This window comes from Gallinula chloropus (genome assembly GCF_964237585.1).
Source record: "Gallinula chloropus genome assembly, chromosome: Z".
Taxonomy (NCBI): Eukaryota; Metazoa; Chordata; class Aves; order Gruiformes; family Rallidae; genus Gallinula; species Gallinula chloropus.
The window spans coordinates 78,417,573-78,444,140 of NC_140089.1; the positions used below are offsets into that span (position 1 = coordinate 78,417,573).

Below are 26,568 nucleotides of genomic sequence, written 5' to 3' on the forward strand. Positions count from 1 at the left end.
CAGGTACTGGGGTTACCTTGAAATTAGGAGCTATTATCCTGGAAAAAACAAGAGGCAGCAACAAGCTGTTCAGTGCTCTTGCCTGAAAATACGCCTCGCCATCCCACCCTCAGGCACTGCAAGCTGGTTGTTCACCAGAGATAAGCTATGCAACTGAGGTGGCAGGTAGCTTGGGTGGCCAACTGTGCCAGCACGAGGAACATACAGCTGTGGAGGCAAAACCAAAACCAGCTGGTAGGAGATGCTTTGTGCAGGTTTTGCAATTGTGGAGTCTGATATAACCTTGGGGGAAAGATTATTGTTTGCGCAATTCTAATCAAACCTCATCAACGAAATACAAACTGCAGGTGCCAGCGCCTGAGATCCACCTCGGTGAGTGGCACAGATCAGTCTGGTTTAGCTTGGGAGCCATCCAGGGAACTCAGTCACGAACAGGCACAGCAACAGCACCGATGCTGTTCCATTGGAAGTAAGCAACAGTAAGCCTGTGAAAGAGCTCAGGAATTCATTACTATGTCTTGTGGGAGAGGATTACTGGTACAAATTTGAACCAGGGCCAGAGTCACAGAATTCTTCTAGACATCACCGCCTCTCCTTAGCATGAGTTAATTTTCCTGGGAATGATGTCTTCTTCCTGAGAATAAATCCTTTTACAAGCATTTAGAGATCATGTCTCCCCACAGCACTGGAGCTAAAACAAGACCAGCCAAAGTTTCCAAAAGTACATCCACCCTAGCTCAGCCCAGAGTAGCTTGTGCTGCTGAGGACCGGAGGAGCTCCCTAGTACGTGGGAGCTTTGTGCTTCAGTCTGGGTTGGTGCTGAGCTGAGCAGAGGTTTGGCACTGTGCGTTTCAAGACGCCTCATAGCAAAGAAAGGCACAGGCCTGGGCTGCTTGCAGGGGCCTGACTTCAACCAACCAGATCTCCCCTGACTGAAGTCTACCAGAGAAGCCACAGGGATGTCTTCTGGTGAGGATATTACATTGGTGTGAACCTTGCACAGGAGGACAAATGCTGTGCTCTTCCACTTGGCCTCCTGGGACAGGGCTGTGATCCACAACCCCCAGCATTCCCAGAAGGTACATCCTGTCAAAGCGGCCTGGTGATGGAGTCACCTCTCATTCTCACAGTATCCCCCAGCTGCCACATGTCATTCCTACAAAAAGCTGACGAAATATTGAAGATCATGGGTGGGAAGGGGCACGTGCCATTACAGCTTCTGTGGTATGATTCACTCAGCCTCGCAGAACAGTGAAGAAGGAGGACAATGAACACTAAGAAGGACAGGGCAGCAGAGATGCTGAATCACAGAATTGCAGGGGGTGGAAGGCACCTCAAGAGATCATCAAGTCCAACGCCCCACAATTGTGGATGCCTCCACAATCACTCCACTTGTGCAGAGTCGAAGCAGGGAACGCAGGGTAACCTCCCCAGGGAAGCAAACAGAAGAGACAGACCCAGGGGTGAGATGGGAACCACCGGGGGTTTGTCCTGAAAAAGGGATAGACTGATCCTGTCCTTCCTCCACCATAACCAGCCTTCTTCCTCTTCATTTAGGATAAAGACCACTAATAAGGTAAACCACAGGAACAAGAGAAAGAAGGAGCACTGGATTTGTGTTTTATGGTTTGTTTTTCCCCCCACAGTTCTGCTTCCTTGAGCCTTGATAAATGAATGTCTTCTTATCTCATGTTTATCTGGTGTTGGAAGGAACAAGGTGAATCAGGATCCTACCTGGAGGTCACTGACAGGCTCTCCAGAGAGGCCAGGTGTGAGGCAGGAGCCCCTGGTGCCAGATTGCCAAGGGTCAGCAGCTTGTGTTCCCAGCTGCCAGCTTTTTGGGACATGTTCCTTCTGCTCGGCACAAAATCCAGCCCCAGCAAGATCTTCTGTACCACCTGACAGGTCTCAAGCCCTCTTGCAGTGATGATGGCACATCTGTGGCTGTGGATGTATTCACGTGGGCTATGTTGATCCCATTCATAAAGGAAGGTGCTGGGGTGACCAGCGATTTGGGCTGGGAAACAGCTGGGCAAACTGGTTTAGCAGAGGCGTGGGGCTCATGGGGCACGGCACAGATTTGGGACTCTGGCAGTGCTGTGGAGCAAGAGTCCATTAAGTTGTCCGAGTGTGTGCACAGATTGCATGTTTGGGGGAAGGAGTTCCCCTGTTCTCTTCTACACCACAGGAAAAAAATACTGTGCTGGTTGGACTCAAACTTCCTGCTCAATGATTTCAGTGGATCGTGCGGTAAATCCGCTATCCTGGGAGAGTAACTGCTCCTTCCCTGCTCCCCAGCCCCGCACAGGCCAGGATGCCTCAGGCACAGCCTTCCCTCCACCAGGCTGGGCAGGCATGCCTGCTTCACTCCTTCCTGGCTTGGAAACCACCCCTGCCCCCAAACAGCCCTGGGGCCCTGTGCCCTGTGTTTCTGACTCTGACCCCTTTGTGATGGGAGAAACAAAACTGTGGGCAATAACTGAGAGGAGGTTTCAACCAAGATTTATACAACAGCAAGACCAAGTTTTCTTGTTTGCTCTTTGTTTCTTTCTCGATAATCTCTGATGTTTACTTCACTTTTTTTTCTTGGCAGGCGGTGAGCTGACATCACCGTGACTCTCTGATCTCTTCTTGCATTAAGTCCACCCTCGTGCTGTGCATCCTTGATTACACCACCTGCACGTCACTTTGCCTCAGCATTGTCTGCAATCTGCTGCTGGTTTGCTGGGTCACTCAGCACCACTGTCACCCCCCTTGAACTCTTCGAGGCAGCTTCAGTCCTTCAGCGTCCTCAGTTTGTGCTGCCACTAGTTCTGCCCTGTCACTGCTCACGTGTGTTTTCAGTGTATGAAGGTACTGAAGAGCACAAGCACTGAAAAACACGAGGTACCTCCCTCCCCCTTGAAAACTGACCTCCCACCCTACCTTCTGTTGTTGCCCACCTGCCTGTAGACTGGCACCTTACGGCATGAGGTGGACTAAGGATGCTGGGTGCAGGAGCTTGTTCAAAGCCTTTTAGGAACCAGGTACACTGAGCTGCACCCACACGCTTCCCACCGCCTCTGAGGAGCAGCAGAAAGGCAAAGGTTCTGCCCAGAGCCGGGTTGAATCAGCCTATAGCTTCAAAAGAAATAAATGCTTTTGTTAACTGTACGTGGGTAAGAAGAGAGGACACCAACCACTGAGGGGTCCCTTGCCTGTCACTGAGGCAGAGGACAGCCATCGCTCAAGGGTACCTTGACAATTGCTGATGAGAGGGGACACCAGCCACTAAGGGGTCCCTCACCCATCCCCGAGGAGAGGGGACACCCAGTGCTGAGAGGTCCCTCACCCATCCCTGAGGAGGGAGGTCCCTCACCCACTGCTGAGGAGAGGGGGCACCCAGTGCTGAGAGGTCCCTCACCCACTGCTAAGGAGAGGGGACACTTAGCACTGGGGGTCCCTCACCCATCCCCGAGGAGAGGGGACACCCAGCGCTGAGAGGTCCCTCACCCATCCCTGAGGAGGGAGGTCCCTCACCCACTGCTGAGGAGAGGGGGTACCCATGGTTGAGGGGGCCGAGGAGCCGACGGGCCTCCCCCCGCCGCTGAGGGACTCCAGGCACGTTCCTGGGGGGGGCTGAGGTGGGGTAGGAACAGCCCCCGGTACTATCGCAGGTTCGAGTCCCGCGTCGGGCGGCTCACCTGGCCGGGCCGTGCCGGGCCGGGCGGCGGCAGACTTTGCCTCCAGCCTCTATAAAAGGTAACGGCGGCGTTGAGTCAGAGCCACCGCCTCCTTCCCGCCCGCTCTCACGTACGCGCGGCCGGGCGCTCAGGCAGGCACGGAGCCGCCGCCGGCCGTCCCGCACCCGCACACTTGCCGGAGATGATCCGCGCCGCGCTGCGGGTCTCCCTCCTGGCCCTGGCCGCCCTGGGGCACGCCGCTGCCAGCAGCGAGCACGACCAAGAAGAAGAGCACGGCGGCGAAGAGCCCCCGCACTCCCGGGAGAAAGGTGAGCGGGGGTTCCCTGATGCACGGGGTACCCCGCTGCCGAGTTTGGGGTCCCCTGCGCGCGGGGCACGCTGAGACATGGAGCACCCCGGTGCTGGGTTTGGGGTGGCCAGGCACCCTGATGGATGAACCCCAATACTGGGTTTGGGGTTCCTGATGCTTGGGGTGCTCTGATGCACGGGGTTCCTCCGGCTGCGTTCGGGATCCGTGATGCACGGGGCTCTCGTGGGGTGAGATTGGGTGCTGGGTTTGGGATGCCTAATGTTTTGGGGGGAGGGGTGCCCTCAATGCTGGGGAGCTCACCCCTTGCTTGGCATGGGGGGAGCTGCTGTGTGTCCGGTTGCCCCCCTGTTAGGGGCCCAAGTGTGCCCTAGTGTGGGGTCCCTCTGCAGAGCTCTGGTTCCCCGAGCTCGCCCAGCTGAGGGAGCTACCCCCTCCCAGCACGTCCCTGCCTTTGTCCCTGCTCCCGCCAACTCCTGTGCAGCCCGACCCCTGCCCAAATGCCGGCAGCCTCCGCCTTGCATGCAGCCCATTTTCCTCACTAAGCCCGTCTCCCACCAGACCGGGGGCTCACAGCTGATCGGAGGTGTAGTGAGTAGTGGCTTGCTAGAACCACCTGGAAGGGCCAGCCCAGACCCCGGCATATTGGGACGGCAGCTGGTCCCCTTTGTCCTGCAGCGTGGTCTCTCCCTGATGGAGTCTGCGTGCCTGGTCCTGCATCCATGTCGTCCCCCTACAGACCAGTGTGGCTGGGGTCTGGCTCCGCTGCAGATTTGGTGGGGGTCTGCCCCAGAGCTGGCAATGGGCGACTTGCTGAAGCTCAGGGGTGGATGGTCTTTTGTGCCCACCTACCTCAAGAGCCATCCTGCTAGCAACTCGGGGGCTTTCAAATTTCAGGGTTACTCTTTTGGGGAAAAAGTCCTGGGTCTTTGGTCTTGGTCCCTTTTCTGACTGGGGACTGTGGCCCTGCCAGTGCTCAGCAGGGATTTTGGGGCAGTGCCATGCATTTGTTCGCTTGGGGCTGAGCGCGGCACCGGGACATTCCTGTCGTTGGCTACACTCCGTGTCCCAGCTTTGCCTGCGGGTTTGTTTCCTGGGTTTAGCCTCATAGTGTGTCCTTGGTTTTGCCTCCAGTAAGGAGTTGCCTGACCTGTGCCGGGACGGCTGCCCTGTGGTACGGACTGGCAATTGTTTGGTGCCAGGAGCTGCTTTTGTTATTGCAGTGAATCACGTTTCTTACGAGAGCTGCTCTTACTGGGCTGAGCTCTGGACGGAGATGGGGATGCAGATGGTCCTTGCCACAGAGATGAAGTAACCCAGGCCACAGGGTGGGAGGGTGTCAGGCATTCAGCATACCGATGGGGTGTGCTGGCAGCAAGCGTCTGGGCACAGAGTGGGGTTTGGGATGGGTAAGTGGAGAGACCAGGATAGAGATAGGAAAAGAGGTGAGGGATGGGAGGTAACAAGATGGTAGGTAAGCAATAGGCAGTCTGGCCCAAGCTGTACTTGTGTTAGAGTATTAATGTCTGGCTGGAGCTCTGTGAGGGAGTGGGTTTCAGCTGGGACCCACCAAGGCTCCTGCCAGGTCCTAGAAGCTGTGTGTCTCTACACTCCTGCCTGGTGATATGCTGGTTCCCTCTTCTTGAGATTCATGCATGCAGTAGGCCTGGTGACCCCTGTCCTGGGCATTCAGTACAAGCCAAGGGCTTGCCCCCTGAGGACCCTCTGCCTTGCCCTGAGACCTGAGTCTTGTGTTACTGTTTCCTAAAGACACTTTTAACTCCCTTTCTCTCTGCAGCCTGTTTCCTCTCTCCGTCCTGTTAAGACCTGTCCTGCTCTCCATGTTCTCTTCTTGATCATTCCCCATGCCCTTTTCCTCCAGCTGAGCCTATTTCTCATATCCCTTACTCACCTTGTTCTCCAGCTCCAAGCACTGATCTGTCCCCTGGGATTTCCCCATGTTTATACCTTTTGCTGGGATGGCCCTTTCTCTGCAGTGTGCTGCCATAGTTTCTCTCTGGCAGCTGCTGGGGCAGTTTGTTTCACTGGGAGTAGGGATATGTCCTGCAGTAAAGCCTGCCCTACGTTTTCCTCCTCCCAAAACCTTGGGCCTCTTGAGTGAGCTAGCCCAAACAGTACTCCCCCAGAAGCACAAAGAACAATCCTTGCAGTGACCTGTACTACCAGTGGCAGATTAAAGGCTGATCCCGAAGGTTTGCAGTGGGTCAGAGTTTATAAACACAAAGGGGCTTTAATGCAGCTGGGCTTGGGAAGGATGGGTGCCTGCATGGGCTGGTGTCCTGGGCTGAAAGGACATGGGTGCTGCAAGGGGTGCGTGTCCAGATGGAGAAACCAGGGCTGCGCTGGCAGAGGTAGGGCTGGAATGGCACAGCCCTCTCATACAGAGGCTCCTCATGGGGCTTGGCAGAAGGGTGCTCAGGTTGTGCACCCCACTGCCCAGGGCCTGTGCCTGTGCCATGCATGCCATAGACTGGCCTGGGGAGCTGGCTGTGGGCAGCATGAGCACTGTGGCACAGCCTGGGTACTGTGATCAGGTTGTTGCTTTTGAGGGATGTGATGCTTGGATGTGTTTTGTAGGCTGGCACCTAACTGCTGTGCCTGGTCCCTGTTTTGGGACCTGTGCTCTGTCCATCTCTGCTCGCTCACTAAGCATCGGGAATAACACACTGCTTTCCCTCTTCTCTGGGACATGAGCTCCACTGGTCCCCCCACACAGCCTGATTGATCTGAAGTCATCTTCTTGCTGAGGGGCATTTCAAAGTGGCCCTGCCCTGGCATTCTCTGTGAACTGGCTTCATCTCATAGGGCTTTGGTTCAAGGCTGGGTCCCCTGGGAGAGAGGAGGCTCTGGCAGGATCCCAGCACGCCCTGTGGCTGAGCAGAGGGCATCATGTGCCCAGCTGATAAGAGAGCAGGATGTCCATGCTAGAAGTGATGCCACTGCCCTGCCTGCCACACACAAGCCATCAAACTTCTGCTGGAGTTCAAAACAAGCAGGCAGCGCCCATGGCTGTCTCACTGCCAGGCAGTATCCATGCTGTGAATGGCACACATTTCAGTGGTGTCTGCAACAGATTCAGTCTGTGTACGCTCTCAGATGGGAATAGCTGAGGGTGGAGGGGACAGACATACTGTGCAGAGCCCCCTGGTCTCCTTCCTTGTTGCCTAGCTCTGCCAAGGGGTGCCTCTTGCACTGTGCAAATCATCCCAAGCCTTTTGGGTGCATGGTCTGTGCCTGTGGGGAGATCTCCTGGGAGCAGCCTGCTGCATTGGTCCTTCTCCTACACGTGATGAGCCGTGGCCCACGTTTGTGCTGGCTCCTCACCCCGCCGAAAGCTGCTTCCTACCCTTCCTCCCAGGCTGCAAGACATGCCGAGCAGCACGCTGGTAATGGCAGCGTCTGCCTGAACTCAGCGGGAAAATGTTGTTGGATGGTGTTGGATGTCAAGGAGGGAAGGGAGCTGGCGCTTGCGGCACCGCCAGTATCCCAAAATGGGAGGGCCGAGAGGGAGTGAGCAGGAGGGGGGGGAAGCATGAAAGGGGGAGCGAGTGAAAGGGGGAAACGGGGCTGGATTACAAGCTGTTGGGGGAAAGGGGGTGGTGTTTAGCCCTCAGCTGGACGTGAGGGGCTCTGCATGGCTGTAACATGGAGGCTTTTTTTTGCCTGCAGGCAGCTCTGCTTGGTGCCCGGCTACGTTTTCCTGCTGGGACCCCTTGCAAAGTGCCTCCTTCATGCATGTTACCTGCCACGTGCTCATCACAGCAGCAAGGTTGTCTCCCCCACAATTTTAGTAGCCCTTTGCAGTCCCTACTGGGGCTGCGAGTGCTCAGATGTAGGGCAGGGAGTGCAGAGAGGTGCAGCCCCCACCGCTAAGGTGCAGCCGTGTCTGTTGTGGTGTGTGGCAGCAGTTCAGCAGAAGAGACCTGGCACCACGCAGCTTTCGGAGAGAGAAGACGTGCTTCGACGGGGAGCGTGGGAGGCAGGATGAAATTATGCAAATTGACATTTGGGCAGGGCAGTGGGTTAATGTTCATGGCAAAGTGCTGTGAGATTGCGAATGCCACCACGTGGAAGGGACCGGAGTACTGCAGGGCTCCTCTGAGCCATGCTAAGGACAGGGCAGATGCTGAGAGCCCAACCCAGTATCCGTGCCGGGCTCACTTCGATGGTCTTTTACAGTCCTTGGTGCACATGCCAAGGGGCCCCAACCCTGCACAACTGGGCTTGTGAGATGTCTCCCCAAGTGGGTGGCCTGTCTGTGCTGTAGCTGCACCCAGATCCACGGAATGGGGAAACAGCTCAGGTGGCTTCAGTACATGGATAGGTGCTCATGGCTCTTGGCTTGGGTGCTAAGGCACCCCCAGGGAAGTCTCTGTTGGGATGGATCAGTCAGACTCCAAGGTATAGCTGCAGCTTTTGGGGTGTTCAGAGCTGCTGAGCTGAGCCAGTGGGAGACTGGGAGGAGGGTCTGGAGGCCCCTTGGCTCTGGGAAGAGACAGGCGTGGGGTGATGTGGGAGTCTGGGGTAGGTGACACGCTGCTGACACAGCAGGGCAGGTGCTAGCATGGTGCTGTTGCTCAATCTACGATACGATGCTGAGTTGTTGAGCTGCTTTCTGTCAAGGCAGAGTCCCTGGAGGTGAGCAGAAAGCAGGGTGCCAGGACAGGCTGTGCTGGTTGAGGCATGTGCAGCAAAGGCATTGTGTGCCAGCCCTGGGCTGCTGTACCTTACCAGTGCCATGACTGCCCCAAATTCAGTGCCCTTCAGGGGAGCTCCCCATGCTCATAGGCATACTTATGCTGCGGGAAGGGAATCCCACAAACAGCATAGGATCCCAGACTGCATTAGGCAGGAAGGAACCTTTAAAGGCCATGTAGTTCAATCCCCTGTAGTGAGCAGGGACACCTCTAACTAGATCATGTTGCTCAGAGCTTCATCAAGCCTGACCTTGAACATTCGTCTTCAGGAATGGGGCCTCCACCAGTGTTCTGGGCAACCTGTTCCAGTGTCTCACCACCCTCAGAGCAGAGAGCTTCCTAATGTCTAATCTAAACTTGCCCTGATCTAGTTTAAAACCATTACCCCTCGTTCTATCACTCTATGCCCTTACAGGCAGTCCTTTTGCAGCCTTCCTGTAGGTCTCCTTTGAGTACTGGTGTGTTCAGCAAACATATTTCTCATGTATGAGCCATGAACACCTCATGCAGATGATAGACAGGGCAGGGGAAGTATGGACAGGGTCAGGGAAGACACAGCGTGTTTCCAGAGGAGCGTCATGTACTCTGGATTTTAGTGTATAGTGTCTGGGCATCACGCAACCTTTGTGTGAGCACAATGGGCAGTATGAATCTCAGCTTGCTGCATTCCAGGGCAGTGCCACGCAAGCAGGAATGGAGAGGGCACTGCAGCCTGTCCCCAGGCACAGATGTTTCTGCCTGACACAGGCAGCCATGGCTTGCCCAGCCCTCTGCTTGCTGCTGCCTTCTTCACATGCCTTTGGGAGTGCCCTGGGCAAGTGGCTCCTGAGCATCAGAAGTGCTGCAGAGATGAGTCACTGAAGATGCTGGAGGGACCACTGAGTGCTGGTCCCATCTCTGCAGCTCCTGGTGCTCCTTAAGGACCCTCCAGCTCTTCCCAGCTGGGTTTTGCTGTGGCCACCCACTCTCCAGGGCAGCAGCTGCACCAAAGGCCCCAAACAGTGCCCATGTCTAGATCCTTGCTGAGAGGAGGGAAGGATCCCGCTGCGCGTGGGGCCTTGCACAGGACATTCGGGCCTGGGAAAGCGTGTCTCTTCCTTTCTCACCCGTGAGCTGGAATCTGCTCCTATTAATAGCGTGTGGCTGTCAATAGCTGCTGTCGGCAGCAGGGCCGGGGACTGGAGGCAGGGCCTGCTGAGCCTCGCCTGCACCCTGGCCAGGCTGCCCAGCATTTGACCCTAGCAAAGGACAGAGACAGTAGCAGGGCCGAACTGCACCTGCTAAACACTCCTTCTTGTCCTTGCACCCTGGGGAGCTGACCGAATTGAGGTAGATGCTGGGCTTGTGCTGGGCCTGTGCACCCCTTCACTCTGAGCCTGTCCCAGCTTGGCACCCTCCGCTCCTGCCCGCATGGGCTGGGATGTGCCAGCAGCCTGCCCACAATGACAAGCATGCTGGTAAGGACATGGAGGAGAAGCCCATGAGTTCCCTGTCATGCTGGTCAGGGCAGGGGTGTAACTCTTATAGGCTGCGCTTCTCTGTTTAGGGCAAATTCCAGCTCTGCACCTCTTTGCCTGGAGTTGGTTGGATGCAGAAAGGCTGGTGATAGCCAAGGTGTTTGGCTGGCAGCATCTTAGAAAAGGCTCTGGGGCACCTTGAAAGCCAGTTCCAGTGACATGACAGGAGCCCAGGCTTTGCTGGCATCTCTGGAGGAGAAGGATCGTGTGAGGACTGGTGCGTGGAGCCCTGTTATACCCACAGGACCTGTCCCAGGAGGACTTTGCTCCCTCCAGGTCTTCACACTGGGGATACTCACAGCTGTGGGAGGCTCAGGGCACACCAGGGCACATCCTGCCAGCCCTGCTATGGCTGCTGTGTGCCTCATAGGTGACATGGGCTTCCCCGTCCTTCCCCTGCTTTTCTTAAGGAAAGGGTTTGTCCATGGTAGGACCATCATGCAGCTCTGTGTGGGAATTTGGTGTTTGGGTAAGTTGAGGCAGAGGGCTGTTGGGACAGAAGCTATCTGTTAGGTCTGGCGTGTTTCCATGTGGCTGTCTGCCCCCATAGCAAGGTGCAGTTGCTGTCGAGGAAGACAAGGTTTGGTGCTTTCTTGCTGTGAAGTCCTAAGGTGGCTTTCCCTGCTGGGAGGAGGGCATCTGTGCAGTGCAATGCAGCTTGCTGCCCAAACTGTTTCCAACACCTCTTCCAGCACTTCAGCATCACAGGAGTGACACCAGGACAGCTGCTTCCCTGGCTGCTCTTGATTACATAGCTCAACCAGGGAGCCTGCAGACCTCCCTCCTTACATGCTTTGGCTTGGGACAGTGGGAGGTTTTGGCTGCTCCAAAGTAGCTGGAAGAGTGCTGGTACAGCTGTTCTGTGGGGGAAGCCAGTATCTCTCATTTTTGTATCATAAGGATGATAGCAAAGTGTCAAACCCTGGGGTTTTCCTTCCCTCTGGCTGACACTTATCAGGAGCACTGGCCCTGCTCAAAGGAAGCAGTGCCCTTTGACAGCATCCCCCCTCGCTGAGGCAGGCGGAGGAGTGGGGGAGTGGTGGAAGGGAGGGGGGTTGAGGGTAATAGAAGCCCAGAGACCTGCTGCCAGGGCTGGGAGCACTGCCTGGTAGAGGTGTGTTTACTGCCAACCTTTCCCTTCCATTCATGTGGGTTTTTTTCTGTTTTGTGTTTTTTTTTTTTCCCAAGGTCCTGGCCACAGTCATTGGAGCTATGAAGGTAAATACCCAGCAGTTACTCCTGCTTTCTTCCTACCACTTGGCAGACCGTGGGCCTGAGCCAGCCATGGTTAATAATTAGAGAACTCCTGTGTGCACTCCATGGCTTGCCCTTCCCTCCTTCCTGACCTCAACACTTCAGCAGTACCTGAACCAGGGCATGGATGGGTTGAAGAGCCAGGACTTGCTCAGATTTGAACAGGAAACAGCAAATCCTACAAGGTTTTCCCCAGCCCCCTGGGTGTTGGGGGATGCCCCTGGGGCAGGGATTTTCCCTGAACAGGAGCTCCCCTGATGGGTGCCAAGTAGTGAAATAGTCTGGCCTCTCCAATTGGGACTTGCAGCCCATGCTGGGACTTTGACCTGACCAGGGATTAGCTTGAGTCCTCACCTCGGTCATCCACCTTCCCCATCCTGCCTAGCCCTGCCCTCCCATCATGGTCTGGAGAGCTTCTCCACAGTACCTGCGATGGACAGTGCTAGCAAAAATTGCACCCCTTCCAGCTGAAGAGGTAGGCCAGGCCTCAGCAGCATCACTCTACTGAGGACCAGGGGCTGACTTGGACCTGCTAATGCCCAGCTCCATCTTTACAGGGGAGAGGGGCTGGGCTGGGGACAGCACAAGCTGTGCTGGAAGCAGCCTCCTGCAGTGCAAAGGGAGGCTTCTGGGGCATCAGCTCTGGTCATTCCGGCTATGGCACTGAGAAGAGGTGGCAGTTTAAGCAGCCACCCCAGCCATGTGAGCAGGCCTCTGCAGGGCTGTACTGGTGCAGCTAACAGCCAGGAACCCATCTGACCTGTGTCTGAGAGTTCATGTGATCCCAGCAGCACTCTGGTACCTCACCTGAGTAGCAGCATGGGCAAAGTGGTCGTTCAGTACCGGCCACAAGCCAGGCTGTGCAGGGCAGCAAGCATGTGATGAGCTGCAGAGCAGCAGCCCCTTGGCTTGCCAAGTCCACTTGTAAATGATCTTCTCACACTCTTCCCAAACACCCCAAAAATAGACTTTCCTGGCAGCTCACCATGCTCTGAGACCTTTCCTGATACAGCTGCGTGCAGTCACATGGTGGCACGGAGCTGCTCCCGAGTTAACTTGATGGAAACTAGCCTTACATGCAGGGCTTATTCCCTGGCCAGTGCCCATCCCCTTGCCCACCACCCAACAGACCTCCTTTCTGGTGGGCTCACTGCCTGGGTGGTCTCACTGACTCTCTCCCTTCCTCCTTACACCAGACCGGGACCACTGGAGTGTGGACTACCCGGACTGTGGAGGCACTATGCAGTCACCCATCAACATTGACGTGGCCAATACCATCTTCAGCCCCCAGCTGCGGCCAATCCAGCTCTCTGGCTACAGCCTGCCTGCCAGTGAGAAGCTCAAGCTGAGGAACAACGGTCACACAGGTGAGTGCAAAGGCAGAGGCTGGCTCACAAGCAGAGCCTGCACACCTTCTCCAGGATGGAGCAGGCTTCTCTGACCTTCCCCTGGGGCTCTGGGAAGAGGGTTCTCTGCAAGGCTGCAACCATGCTGCCTTCAAGGCAAAAAGGGCAGCATCAGGCTGTTGAGCCTTTGCAGATCCATGTGCCTTCCTGGCTGGAGGGGAGAAACCAGGGGATGGTGAACTCTCCACTCGCTGCCTTTGGCTCTGGGAGTATGTTAAAACCCATGTTTCCTTTAAAAGTGCATCCCTGGTATTTCTAATGCAGGATTGCAGCCACATGTTTCTCCTCTTCATTTTGCTTTCAAAGGACTAGTCAGCCTCTCATGTGACTTCTCAATCTTCTCAGTCTCTTACCGACTGGAAAGACACAACATTGGCCAGTTTCTTTAAACCTGTGCTTCAGAATGTGATACCAAGGTCTTCAGAATTTTTTACAGGTCCTTTTGTTTCCCTTCTCCAATTTTAAAATGTGTTTTTGGGAAGTATGGACACAGCTTATTCACATTATTCTAGTGTAAGTCTTGCTGTGCCAGATAAGGAAGAAAAACACATCTCCCTGCTCACCACCCCACAACTGGGAATGGTGGGTTTGGTTCCTGCCACCTTTTTCTGGGAGAAAGCTGAGTATTTTGTTCACACTGGTGTCTACCAGTCCACAGGCTAAGAAAAGGTGGTGGGATAAGGCACCTCCTTGCCCTGGTAGCTAGTGAGATGGAGCTGATCTGTGTGTACAGCAAACCCAGCAGACCAGACTCACTGTGCATGGCCAGATCAGACCCACAGTGCATGCACAAACCTTTATATTATGGCCTCCTGCCCTAGCATGCCTGCAGAGTTAAAACTAGTTGAGCTCAGTAGTTGCTATTTTAGACACCCTGGCATCTGGTGTTGCTTGGTGTTTAGGAAAGCAGTTGGAGCATTTTCAGTGGGGGGGGCAGAGGGGGTTAGAAAGTAGTTTCTCACATCCTTATAAGATGCCCTTTTTTTTTTTTCTTCTGGCAACTACCAGTGTTCTTTATGAAAAGCCATAAATAAATAAAAAGTTGCAAGTCCAGTAAGATATTTGTACAGTTACTCATTTTTTTGTAACACAAAGTGTACATGCTGTATAAGCTTTCTCAAACAGCTGAACATTACTCAGGTAGCTATTAGAATGAATGCAGTTATTTAGATATACAGGGGACGTGTAAAAGCAGATAAATTCACAGGGAGGGAGCAGTGTCCCAGTTCCCATATTTGAGTTTTATATCTCTGAACCCAGTGGCAGGGAACACGGGAGAGGATGAATGACTCATCACAGCCCTGTTACGTGGTTAATCCAAATCTGTGCCCTAGCTTGGCAGCGTAACTAAGGGACACTTCACCTATAGAGAAGAAGGAAGGAGAAGGGTTGATATTAAAAGCGAGTAAAGGTGCTTAGGAGCATAGGGCAGCCTCTCTCAGGGCCCAGGGATGCCCCTGGTGGTTTTGGTGCATGTCCAAACAACCCAGATTCTAGATTTGCTACATTGCCACATGAGTCCAAGACAGCCGGCTAAACCACATTAAAGTAAGGCAAAACCAAGTATGTATTTACCATATACAAAGAGGCAAAACTATAGACCTGAATGCTTTAGAAAGAGTTAATTCTGTGCCACCAGCTCCAGCGCTGTCAGACACTAGCAGCTCACTCTGCCCAGCTGCCCTGCTCTCACAGGTACTCACCACTCTGGCAATATCTTTCTCCATCAGTTTTGTCCATGGTCTCTTTATAATATTCTCACTTACTGAAAAAATTGTTGGAAAAACATTTGACTTGGAGCTGGCACCTGGGAATCTCTGCAGAGGGGCTTTTCATTTCCCAGCATCTTTATACTTCACTTCCCAGCATCTTTATAGCGCCTACTTTTGAAGTATTTACTGGGGTGTCCTACAAATTGAAGTCATAAGTTGAACCCTGCCTGACTGGCACAGCTCTGGATACTGACTTGCCTTATGAATGATGGAAAGCAAGTTTGTTGTGACCAATTTCCACAAGCCCAGGGTGACTCCTTCCCTCGAGACATCTCCTCTGTGTACCTGTGGGTTGGCCTGGGCTTTGTGTTTTACTGACTGACCTCTTCCTTCTGCCTCTGCAGTTCAACTCCAGCTGCCTGAGTCACTGGCCATCACTGGTGGCTATGCCCAGCAGTACCGAGCTGTGCAGCTACACCTGCACTGGGGATCCCTGTCAGCACCTGGCTCAGAGCACACTGTCAATGGGCACCGCTTTGCTGCAGAGGTAAAGAGCTCTTGTGGTGGTGGATGCATCCTTCTCTGGCCCAGTTCTGGGCAGGGAAGGCTCTGGAGTGCTGTCTTCCTTCTAACTCATGGCCCCGGCTGTCAAGGGAAGAATGCTGTAACCCCTGGCCAGGATCCCTGCTCCCTGGGCAGCTCTGCAGCAGCAAGTGTTTTGTGTAGGAGTCCACACTTTGGTGCTGAGCCAGGCTCATGCTGCTGCCTGTGGTACAGAGATGAGGAGGAGGCCACCCTCCGGGATGCTCTGCCCAGAGGTGGGATGGGGCTGGCTGTGTGTGAATGGTGCAGCCTGGTCAGAGCCTGATGGAGCAGGAGCTGTGGCCGTCCCTGGGCTGGAGGAGCCAGCTCCCCAGGTGGCTGTCAGCAGCCTGCTTTGGGAGCTGGGGGGGCTGTTTACTCTGTACACACCATCCTCCTGTTCTGCCAGCTTCCATCTGGTTTCATCTCTCCTTCTCTAGCTGATGTCCTCAAACGGAGCCTGGCTCTGGAGGAAACCCCCCCGTATCAATGGCAGAGTGTCCCTGACCTGACAAGTTCCTGCAGGCAGACCTTCTCACTTACAGCTTTGCAGCAGCATGTTTTTAGGCCCCAGCAGTATATTCCCCTCCTAGGAAGGGTGCTCATCCATGAGCCATGTCTCTCTCAGCCCTTGCTCCAGCAGGCTGGAGCCCTGTGGGAGGAAGCACCTCGTGGAAGTGCCCATCCTACATCAGGATTGCATGTTTCCCTTCTAGATCCACGTGGTCCACTACAACACCAAGTATGAAAGCTTAAAGGAGGCAATGGTCCACCCAGATGGCCTGGCTGTACTGGGAGCCTTCCTGGAGGTGAGTCCCATAGGTCTGCCCTGGGTGAGACTGGGGCGGGCAGTATCAGGCACAGTTTTGGAGGAGGGTGAAGGTGCAGAAGTTCCTGGGAAGGGGTGGAGTGGAGGTTAGTCCAGAGTGCACAGCAGCCCTGACAGGAGGAAGGGGTCACTGGGAGAGAAGCCATACCTCCCGGATCATGCTGCCATTGCTGGCTGGTCTCTGGCCCCTGTCCTTGTCATTACTGTGAGGTCTTTGTGTTGCAGGTTGGACTAAGGGAGAATCCATACTATCAGGAAATACTTGAACATCTGCACAAAATCCAAGGAGAAGGTAAGGCCCTGGCCCATCTGGTGCTGGTCTTGGGCTGCAGCCCTGCAGAGAAATGTGCTGCACAGTAGAGAGAGGCTGCAGCAGGCGTTTGCTGTATGTGTGTGAGAAGGGGAGTGTTGCACAGCTTGCACAGATACAGCTCTCCAAAGTGCCCTCTGCTCACACGAGCTCAAGCACACCAGTGGCAGCAGTGGTGGACCTGGGCATATGCAGTGCCTGGTTGCCCACGATCTCCACACTGGTCCTGCCTGCTGTCTGGTCTCACCCCCGTGGTGTTCCTTCTCCCAGGCGAGGAAGTCTTGGTGCCTGGATTCAACATTGCAGGTCTGCTGCCTGCCAACCTGAAATTCTACTTTCATTACAACGGCTCCCTGACCACTCCCCCCTGCTACCAGTCGGTGAAGTGGACAGTCTTCAACCAAACCATGCTGCTCTCCCGGGACCAGGTCTGTCAGGGCAACGAGCTCCGTGCCGGGCCCCACCCAGCCCCCCTCCCCTGCACAAAGACAATACACCCTGCTCTGCTTATCCCCTTCTCCTTCCAGATGGCAATGCTGGTGATGACCCTGAGAAATGATGACAACAAACCTCTGCAGAACAACTACCGGCTGGTGCAGGACCTGCACGGGCGACGGGTGCTGGCAAGCTTCCCGACCACCCCCTCTTTGACAAGGCAGATGCCTTCTGGTGAGGAGCGTATGAGCGTGCCAAGGCTGTGCCCAGCTGTGGGGATGCAGAGATGGGGCAAGGAGCAGGTGTCAAGGCTTCATGGCTCTTCCAGAAGTACAGTGTTTGCATGGGTTATCCCTGCCAGGGAGGTGAATTGGGAGGTGCACAGGTTTTGGGGTTCTGTGTCCCCCTCAACATTTCTGCCCTTCTCTCACCCTGCCCAGGGAACATCAGTGCCCTGTTTTATCCTTGGTCTTGCAGAAGTAACAGTAGCAGGAATAAGGGATGCATGGTCGAGGGCAAGCAGCCAGGTCCTTGCATCCCAACTAGCCGCTTCATCCCAGATGCAAGAGCTAAGCTGAGTAGGAGCTGCAGAGGCACAGGCTTGCAGGGAGCACCCCGCTGCCAAACTCTGTGGGAAGGGCAGCACAGGGAACCCCTGCTGAAGGCTGTGCTCTGCCAGTGTGGCTGTGCAGCCAGCCACACCTGAGGCATCCCTGTTAGCCCGTCCTCAGTCTGTCCTCAAAGGCCTCTCCTGCATTGGTGGTTTCCAGTAGAAATTCCTGTTAACCCCCAGGCGTGACTATCGCTCTGCATCGCTGAGTTCTTGCCTGTTGCTGCTTTTTTGAGGTCACCGGGGTTTTTCTGTCCAACATCCTGTTCCTTTTCTGCTTTGATGGCGTTTCCTACACCTTGTGTCAAGGTGACTAATAGCTGGTCCCCAGCCCTGGGGCTGTAACCACACACTGCGGTGCAAGGCACTTCCCTTCCCCTTCCCACCTGCAGCTGCCTCACCAATGGCTGCAGGCTTGTAATGGCTGTGGGCTTCAGCCTGGCCAGCAGTTTCCCATGTGGCACTGCATCAAATGCTTCACTGAAGTCGGGAGAGATAAAATCTACCGCATTTTCTTTGTCTGGAATATCACTTATCAAAGAAGTATATCGGGTTAGGCTGGCATGCTCTATCTTTGGTAAACCTGTTAGATACTTTATCATATTTTCCATTTACCTCCAAGCCTTTCTCTTTAGCACTTTCTTGCAGAACTGTTCCAAAGCCTCCAGCCACCAAGGCTGAGGGGGGAATTGCCCAGCTCACTTCTCCCCCCCTCCCCCCCCTTCTTTATTTGCTATTTCTATCCAACAACCCCCACTTTAGCAAAGCAGCAAAGCCCGTGTACCTGGAGTGCCAGGGCACCGTCCCACTACTCCTAGATGAGGTTACTGGTTCCCTGCCTTGCATGTTGGGGGTTGTTGGGGTTTTCTCCCCACGTCAGTGCTGATAAGTGCTTGGTTTAGGCCTGGAGCTGCTGAGTGCCAAGAGGGAGTGCTGTGGGGTCACGTCTTGCTTTGCTTGCAGCTGCACCTCCCGTGCCCACGCTTGTTGATCTTACCCCAGTCACCCCCAGTTCAGGAGAGCGGCTCCTGCCCCGGGGTGCTGGGTGAAGGCGGCTGCTTCCCCGCAGCAGGCACGCAGCTGGATACAGCCTGCAGATAGTGCCACTCTGTGCACGATACCCGAGCCATGTACAGATGATAATGCAGCTGCTTAAAAGCCGTGATGTCACACTGGGTAAATATTTGCCCAGCACAGCTTTCACCCAGCACGCAGGGCCACTGAGCCATCCCTGTTTGTGGGGGGCCCAGCTGACAACGGTGGCTGCCTTCTCCTGGGCAGCTGTTCACCATCTCACTGCAGGTAACAGTCCCCAAGGTCCCTGCCTTGCTGGGATCACCCTGTACCCCTCTCTGGTGAGTCTCCTGTGGGGTTTAGTGCCATCATGGGGTGCTGCAGTGCTCAGCACCCTGCCTGCCTGCTTCCCAGGTGGTGGCAGCAGTGATGCTTCTGGCTGGGCTCCATGAGGGTTTTGTGTGGGCTGTGGTTCAGGATCCTTCCTTCCCTCAAATGCCTCTGGTGGGATGCTGGGGCTAGGTTTCCTGTAGCAAGATGCCACGAGCTGCTGGGGCTCTGCAGGCAGCACTCTCCTGCTTGCTCATGGGTGATGGGGAGTCTTGCAGGCAGCCCTGCTCTGCTAGCACAGCCTACAGCCCTGCATGCCCTTCCCTCCCCAGACACCTACAGCAACCTCTTGACTGTGCTCTCTCTCTCTTCCAGGTAGCGATGGCTCTCCAGCAGCAGGTAAGCAAGGGGCTGGCCTGAAGGAGGGGAAGGGATCTGGGGAGTGCTCCCCCCTGGGAAGGGGGTCATTGCAGCCATGTGCTGAGCTGGACAGTGGGCAGCTGCCATGGGTTTGCCATGGCATCCATGTAGCTGGCTCTTCTCATTTTTTTGTCTCCTCTGCAGAAGGACACTCCAGCTCTTCATTTCACGCAGGTAAGGATGCTCAGCTGCAGCTGCTGCCTTCACCTCCCCTCAGCCTTCAGGCTACTGGAGTGCTCCAGCCTTGCCTCTTCTTCCTCAGAAGGTGGCAGCCAGGACCATCCCCGTTGTAACATGCTTGTGCTTGGCTTGCAGGGGATGTGCTGGCTGTGCTTTTCGGGGTGCTCTTTGCTGTCACAGCACTGGCCTTCCTGCTGTACATCTACAAGCACCGCAGCCAGAACACACGGTGAGTGATGGGGAACTGCAAGAGGGGCCTGGGCAGGTGGCCTGGGCAGGCAGCATGGGAATGGGGCAGGAGAAAGTGGCTTACAAGTGGTTTTTGGGGCAGTAAAAATGAGTTAACCTCCCTGTTTAACACTGCCCCTTCCTCCCTCACCAGGCTGGACTCCCCAACCAAGTCCAAGGTAATCTACACGGCAGCCACCACTGAGAACACTGCATGAGCCCTGTGCCTCTGTGGAAGGCCCACCAGCTGGTCAGCTTGCCACCCCGACTCCCCCCCACTCCCACCCCGGAGTGCCAGTGCTCCAGCATCCCTCAGCTGCCCGGGCTGTCCACACAGACTGTTTGCCTGGGGCAGCATCTGGCACCAACAGATATTTTTGTTACAAAAAAAGGTAAAAATGTATTTAAAAAGAAAAAATAGTAAAAACCTGAAAACCTCCAGGGTGTCAGCCCTCTCAGCTGTCCTTGTGTGAAGCTGGGGGGCAGAAAAGGGCACTGTGGAGCCAGACACACAACTGAGAGGGGTGTGCAGGGACCCCTTCCTGACCAGCTGAGACAGCATCAGCCTCTGTACCCCGGGCAGAGCTCCAGAGCAAGCACCACCGAGCTCCTTGCACAGCCCAGCCCTGCCCTCCATCGCTCTGGGACTTCTTCCTCCTATTATTTGTGCAGTGTTGGAAAAACAGCCACAGCTCAGTGGGGCTGGAGAAAGGCAGAGCTAAAGGTGGCTGAGCCACCACTTCCCTCCTGGTCAGCTCCCACCTAGCTCCCCCCCAGCTCCACTGTAGCTGGAGTGGTCCCAGATTCCAGCTGCCTCCCACTTTTCCTGGTAGCTCCAGTGCAGCTGCAGCAAAGCCCCAGGGAGCTCTACTGCCAGACCAAAACCAAGAGGAGTCGGGTAGGTTCAGGAGGAGAGAGGAACATGTGCCTCCTCAGCCCTGGCAGCCTCCACCCCAAAGCAGAAAAGCTGGACTCTGTCAGTTAGGAGGAGCCTAGAGGAGCAAGACTTCCAGTCACCTGGGGTCTGCAACTCCCTGACCCTCTCATCCCAGCGCAAGCCAGTGCCAGGTCTGCTGCAGGGTGCTCCCTGCACCCTCCCCACAAAGGCAGCACCCCTGGCCCCACACAGCCCCACATCTCTCTGGTATTTCTGTTTATTGGTACAAAAGCCTGCTGTGGATAAAACGGCATTATCAGCCCTGAACCCAATGCGCTTCTCCCTCCCACCTCTGTGGTGCATGAGGGCCTGAAAATCCCCCTCCCAAGTGCAGGAGGGGGCAGTGATCCCCAGGAATGGCCCCATGCACCCCCTCTCTCCAAGCTGAGCCAGCACCAGCTGCAAGGCTGTACCTCCTCAGCATTCCACCACCCTCCGTATCCCCTGGGCCCTTTGGGTACCATCTTTTCCCCATCCCCTCCCGCCCTGGGTGCTGTCAGTCCCCTTGGGCCCCCCAGCACCGTGCCTCCCTGCACCAGGGTGGCAGCTCACTACAGCTACTGCCAGGCCAGGGATGGGGCTGCAGCACCCAGGGCAGCAAGGCTGGGCAAAGGGGGTGAGAAGCAAGCAGGGCCACAGGGGTCAGTCACTTTCCTCCACCCTGGGGCGAGGGGGCGATGCAGGACCCCCCCCTTGGCACAGGGGACGGTGTATCTTCTGCGGCAGGGGGAGAAGCGATGAGTTTCTTTGGGCTCAGGCCTCTGGCAGTCCAAGTTAGCATCCTTTGAGCAGGCTAACTGGGGCTTTGCTCACAGTGGGGTCAGCAAAGCCAGGTTCCCCCAAACAGAGCTGTCCTCCAGGGGCTCTGGCTGGCTGCCACAGCTGACTCCCAGTGCCTGCACGCCCAGGGCTGGCAGGGGTCCCAAAGTCCAGGATAAGACATATTGCGGAGCAGGTGATGGCTACTCTTGCCACCAGGATGGAAGGAAGGGCAGGGGTGGCTAGGGACAGGAACACCTTCTGGGGCTTCAGGATCCGAGCTGGGGGCTGGCTCCGCTCCGTAGACCTGCAGGAACACAGAGGGGATGGAAGGTCAGTTTTCACCAGCCTCCTTATCCCATCCACTTCCCCCAAGAGAGGCAACTGCAGCCCCAAAACCCAGTGTCGCCAGTCTGGCAGCCAGGGGATGACACCCTTGTTCCAGCCCTTGGGGCACCTTCTTCGCCCTCCCAGAGTTTGCTCTGGTTCCTAGAGGGACCTATAAGGTCCCTCATCCCTGTCATGGAGCAGGACTTACAGAGCAGGAAGCGCCGCAGGTTCTGGGCAGATCCCCCTGAGAGCACGTAAGCCCAGGCAGCAGCAGTGGCCATCAGCAGGTAGGAGGGCACCAGACTGCCCACATACAGGGGGTTGCAAAACGTCTGGGGAGAGAGGCAGGAGAGGAGTGAGCAGGCAGAAGAGGGCAGGGACAGGGTGGGTGGCAGCATCGCTGCCACTCTCCTGCGACACCAGCTCTAGACTTTGGTTTGTGATGGGCCAGATGAAAGTACCCCAAACACAAGTGCATCACTAGTCCCCAGGGCTCTTCTCCTGACCCTGCACAGGGACCAGTGCCATCCCCAAATATAGGTCCCACCACAGAGCATTCCTCCCAGTTACTCACCGACCCCGAAACAGCAAGGTGCATGACAACGACTGCCATGATCTCCCACCAGTGCCGATGCTCACAGCCATGAAAGAAGAGGATCCCCCAGAAGGTGTGAAGGAAAATCAGCACCATGGTCATAAAAGCTGCAGGGATCATCAGAAGGGTGTCACCACGGCACCACCTGCCCTGATCTGGCTTACAGGTGGGGAGGGACAGAAAGGAGCCAAGAGAGGGGAGTAGGGGAACTACTGGGCCAGACTGGGAGATTCTGGGGCACACTGCAAGAGGGGGAGGAATGGGGGAGAGGAGCAGGGCAGTCAGAGGGGACAGAAGGAAGGGTTTGGCACAGACATAGGTGACCAGGGACTGTAAGGGGCTCAGGTGGGTACAGGATGCAGCACCGAGGAGAGACTCCAGCCCGCTCCCCACCCCCCCCACCAGGTCTGCCACCTGTGTGGCAGGGCAGAGACATGAGTGAAGGGTGCTGGTCGCTCACCTGAGGTCAGGAAATAGAGCTGTGAGTCCCCATGGATGCCCACAGTGCCCGGCCCTAAGGCGTCTGCCAGGAGATTGATCATGGAGAAGGCGCCACTCATGAGTCCGAAGCCCACACCAGCCACTGCCGGGACAAACACCCTCAGGCACAAGCCCCCCTCAGGCACCCCCAGCCAGCTCTGGCATGGGACATCTCTCTCCCCACCCCCAGCACCGTGCCCAGCCCCCGAAACAGGCCGCCCTGCTCTGCGCGGCACTCACCATACGCCATTTGCTGGATGGAGATGGGGGAGCAGCCATCCTCGCTGAGGGCCACCAGCCCCTCGATGGCCTTCCTGTGGGGTGAGAGCATGCTGGAGCCTGGCACAGCCCGCCCACTTCCCAAGGCATGGAGCAGGCGGGATGGGGTGTCACTCTGCACACCCCCCCCACCCTCCTGGGTAACCTCCCCATCACCGAGCCGCACCACCCGCCGCCCAGAGCATCCGCCTGACCGCCCTGAACCACCAGACAAACCACGTGCCTGGAAACCACAGAAAGCCACACAAAAGGTTTTCCAGAGAGGAAACAGAGTGTCAGCCCAGCCCCACAGAGCAGGGCCAGCCAGAACAGCCCAGCAAGTACAAGGCAAGCAGCACCCTCACATGGAAACCAGCCCCAGTGCAGGAGTGGGAGGGGTGTGTGTGCCAGGGAGGGGTGTGCCAGGGGTGTGCCTGATCTCCGTGGTTATACTCTTAGGTATTGGGAAAAATACCCAACCCCAAAACAGAGGGGGGTGCAGGGAAGAACCCAAAGGGCAAGAAAAATTCTCTGGGGAAGAGAAACTGGGGGCAGCAAGGCTGTGTGATTTTTCTCATCTAGAGGTGTGGTGGGTGCCTAGGATGCCAGCAGCTCCACAGCCAGGGGAGAACAGCAGCGCTCGGAGATCCACAGGGCAAAGGGGACGCTGAGGAGCAGAGAGCCCACTCCATGGATCTCTGCTCTCTGCTGCCTGCCTGCCGCTGGCAGTGCCCTGCCTCAGGAAGCAGGGCAAGCCTGCGTACCCAGCCCCCCCTCCCTGCCTTCCCCCAGCACCCAGCCAGCTGGGAAGGCTGGGGTGTACAGGAGATGCCAACCCCACCTGCATCACCCCCCCTTGCCCCTCTGCCCAGCCCCAGCTCAGTGTCTCTCTGTCCAAGTGCAGGACAGGGCGCTGCCTGTGCTCAACTGGCAGGCAGCAGAAGCCCCCACAACATCAGAGAGGCCAGGAGCTGCTGAGGCTGCGCCGAGATTTTGCCCCAGGCTGGCTAGGGCACTGAGCATGAGGCTGGCAGTGATGTGCCACCCCAGAGAGACCCAAAACCACCTTCAGACTGTCCCTGCTCCCACAAAACCATCCCTGGGAAAGGACCAAGACATGCCAGGAGGCGGGGGCAGATCCCTATCCTTCCTCTGCTCCCCACATAGCAAGGCAGGAATTTCCTGGTGCCTGGTGTCCTGCCAGCATCCCACTAAGCTGCAGGAGCACCACTGACTCTAGTCACCACAGCAGAGAGGAGGAGACACGTCCTGTCGCAGCCCAAACCCACAGCCTTCCTGCCCCCAACACAGGGAAATGCTACCAGCCACCTCAGCCCTGGTTCCTCCAGACCTTAGGGCTGTTCTGCTCCACCACCTAAAACTGACTGATACAGTACCACCTGCACACTCCCAACAAGGAACAAGGGGGCTTGGTGCCCCACTTAGCATCCCCCCCAGCCCAGGAGCTCCCCGCTGAAATCTGGCACCTGCCATCGCTGGGAGGACCACTCAGCAGTGCTGGGGCAGGGTGGGAGATGCCCTTACCTGAGGAGCTTATAGTAGAGGAATCGGAATGCCTCCTGCAGCAACACAGAGAACATCACCCCAAATATCAAGAGCCCCTTCTGCAGCGGCTCATCGTGGGGGTCGCTGGCTTTAACCGCAATAAACCAGATGAGGGAGGAGAGCAGCAGTGACACCAGCCAGAAGAAAGCCCTGAAAAAGAGACAGCATCCCGCTGGGACTGGTGCTGAGCTGGGACCAGTGCCAGTACCGGTGCCATGCCCATGCCATCGGCACTATGCCCACACCCCTCTGGTGGTACCGGCACAGGCAGCAGTACCCCGGCCTTGCCACCCTCCTGCCAGCACCAGCATATTCTGGTCCCAGCACAGGCAGGCGCTGCCTGTACCAGTACTGCTGCTGGGCCTGCACTCTTCCTCCACTGGTAACCAGAACTGGCACCAGTGCCCCCATTGTGCCCACACCAGTACCAGCACCAAGCTCATACCGATGCCGGTACCAGTTCCACTACCATACCCTGCTGATCCCATAGCAGTACTGGCATCAGTGCAGACACCAGTGCCATTGGCACCCCTGCACTGGTACTGGTTCCAGCTCCATCAGCCCCATGCCATTGCTGGCACTGGTGTTCTCCCTACCGCACCCGTGTCATGCAGTGACCACAATGGTACCAGTATCGCATCAGCACTGGTGCCCCTGCTGTGCAAAGAATGGCACCAGCACAAGTACCAGTGCCCCTGTTGTGCCCACACTGGTACCGGTACCAGGCCCCTGCTGTGCCTGCTATGGTACCAGTAGAAGAATGGACACTGGTGGACCTGTCACACTCACCAGGGTATGAGCACCAGTACTGGTGCTCCTGCCATGACCCCGACCACCAGCACGAGTACTGGTGTCCCTAAGGCACCGTGGCTGCACCAGCAGGAGCGGCAGCACTGGTACCCTGGCACGCAGCCACAGCGTCAGTACCAGTACTGGTCCCGCTGCCCCCGTCCCACTCCAGTGCCCCCGTCACACCCCTACCGGCACCGGTCCCACTGTGCCTGCGGCTGCACCACTCGCGTTCCAGTCATACCTGTGCTGGGCCCATACTGGTACCAGGAACTGGCACTGCTACCAGCACCCCGTACCACAAGGAGCACCGGCACGGATACCGGCACCTCACACACCCCCACCACACCCCCCACCCCCCCCCATCAGCCCCATCACACCCCCCCATCACCCCCACACACACGCACCCATCACACCCCCATATCCCATCACACCCCCATATCCCATCACACCCCATATCCCATCAAACCCCCCACGCCCCCCATCACCCCCCACACACCCCCATCACACCCCCATGTCCCATCACACCCCCATATCCCATCACACCCCCATATCCCCATCACACCCCCATATCACATCACACCCCCCACGCCCCCCATCAGCCCCATCACACCCCCCCATCACCCCCACACACACACCCATCACACCCCCATACCCCCATCACACCCCATATCCCCATCACACCCCCATATCCCATCACACCCCCCATGTCCCCCATCACCCCCCACACACCCCCATCACGCCCCCCCACACACCCATTACACCCCCATACCCCCATCACACCCCCATATCCCCATCACACCCCCCACGCCCACTCCGGCACCGGTACCCCCGCCGGTACCACACCAGTGCCGATGCCGATGCCGGCGCCACGCCCACACCGGCACCGCGGTGCCTCCCCCCGCCCCGGTGCCGGTGACTGACCCGGCGATGAGGATGATGATGCGGAGCGGGTCGCGGGCGATGGTGAAGAGGAAGAGGCCGAGCGCCGGCCCGAAGGCGATGAAGGTGCACCCGAAGAAGACGGCGAGCGTCATGGCGGCGGGACCGGGGGACGGGACCCGGCTGCTCCGAACGGCCCGGCCCGGCCCGGCGGCCCCTTCCCCTTCCCCCGCCCTTCCGGGGATGGATGACGTCACGCGCTGCCTGCGCGCGCCGCCGCCGCCGGAAGCCGGAGCCCGGGTGAGGGGCGGGGCTGGGGCGTATGGGGCGGGGCTGGGGCGTGAGGGCGGGGCTATGGCGGCTGGGGAGGGGTTTTAGCCGCTGTGGGCGGGACTGTCGCCCGTGCGGGGCGCGGTCACGCTGTGTGGGGGCGGGGC

At 56.8% G+C, this 26,568-nt stretch overlaps 2 protein-coding genes across 2 annotated transcripts; one reads left to right on the top strand and one right to left on the bottom strand.

Annotated features, from left to right (window-relative positions):
* Nucleotides 1–3,808: 3,808 nt before the first annotated feature.
* On the top strand, nt 3,809–19,976 carry CA9 (carbonic anhydrase 9). Its single transcript, XM_084278014.1, has 12 exons — nt 3,809–3,991; nt 11,414–11,443; nt 12,676–12,846; nt 15,002–15,144; nt 15,896–15,988; nt 16,234–16,300; nt 16,589–16,746; nt 16,846–16,987; nt 19,083–19,106; nt 19,272–19,301; nt 19,443–19,536; nt 19,690–19,976. The coding sequence occupies exons 1-12, from the start codon at nt 3,865–3,867 to the stop codon at nt 19,751–19,753; spliced, it is 1,143 nt and encodes a 380-aa protein (XP_084134140.1). The 5' UTR covers nt 3,809–3,864; the 3' UTR covers nt 19,754–19,976.
* Nucleotides 19,977–20,826: 850 nt separating this feature from the next.
* On the bottom strand, nt 20,827–26,359 carry LOC311203432 (gamma-secretase subunit Aph-1b-like). Its single transcript, XM_084278129.1, has 7 exons — nt 26,174–26,359; nt 24,440–24,610; nt 22,877–22,950; nt 22,617–22,739; nt 22,136–22,263; nt 21,770–21,893; nt 20,827–21,538 (listed from the first exon to the last, which is right to left on the bottom strand). The coding sequence occupies exons 1-7, from the start codon at nt 26,284–26,286 to the stop codon at nt 21,501–21,503; spliced, it is 771 nt and encodes a 256-aa protein (XP_084134255.1). The 5' UTR covers nt 26,287–26,359; the 3' UTR covers nt 20,827–21,500.
* Between the last annotated feature and the right edge of the window lie 209 nt (nt 26,360–26,568).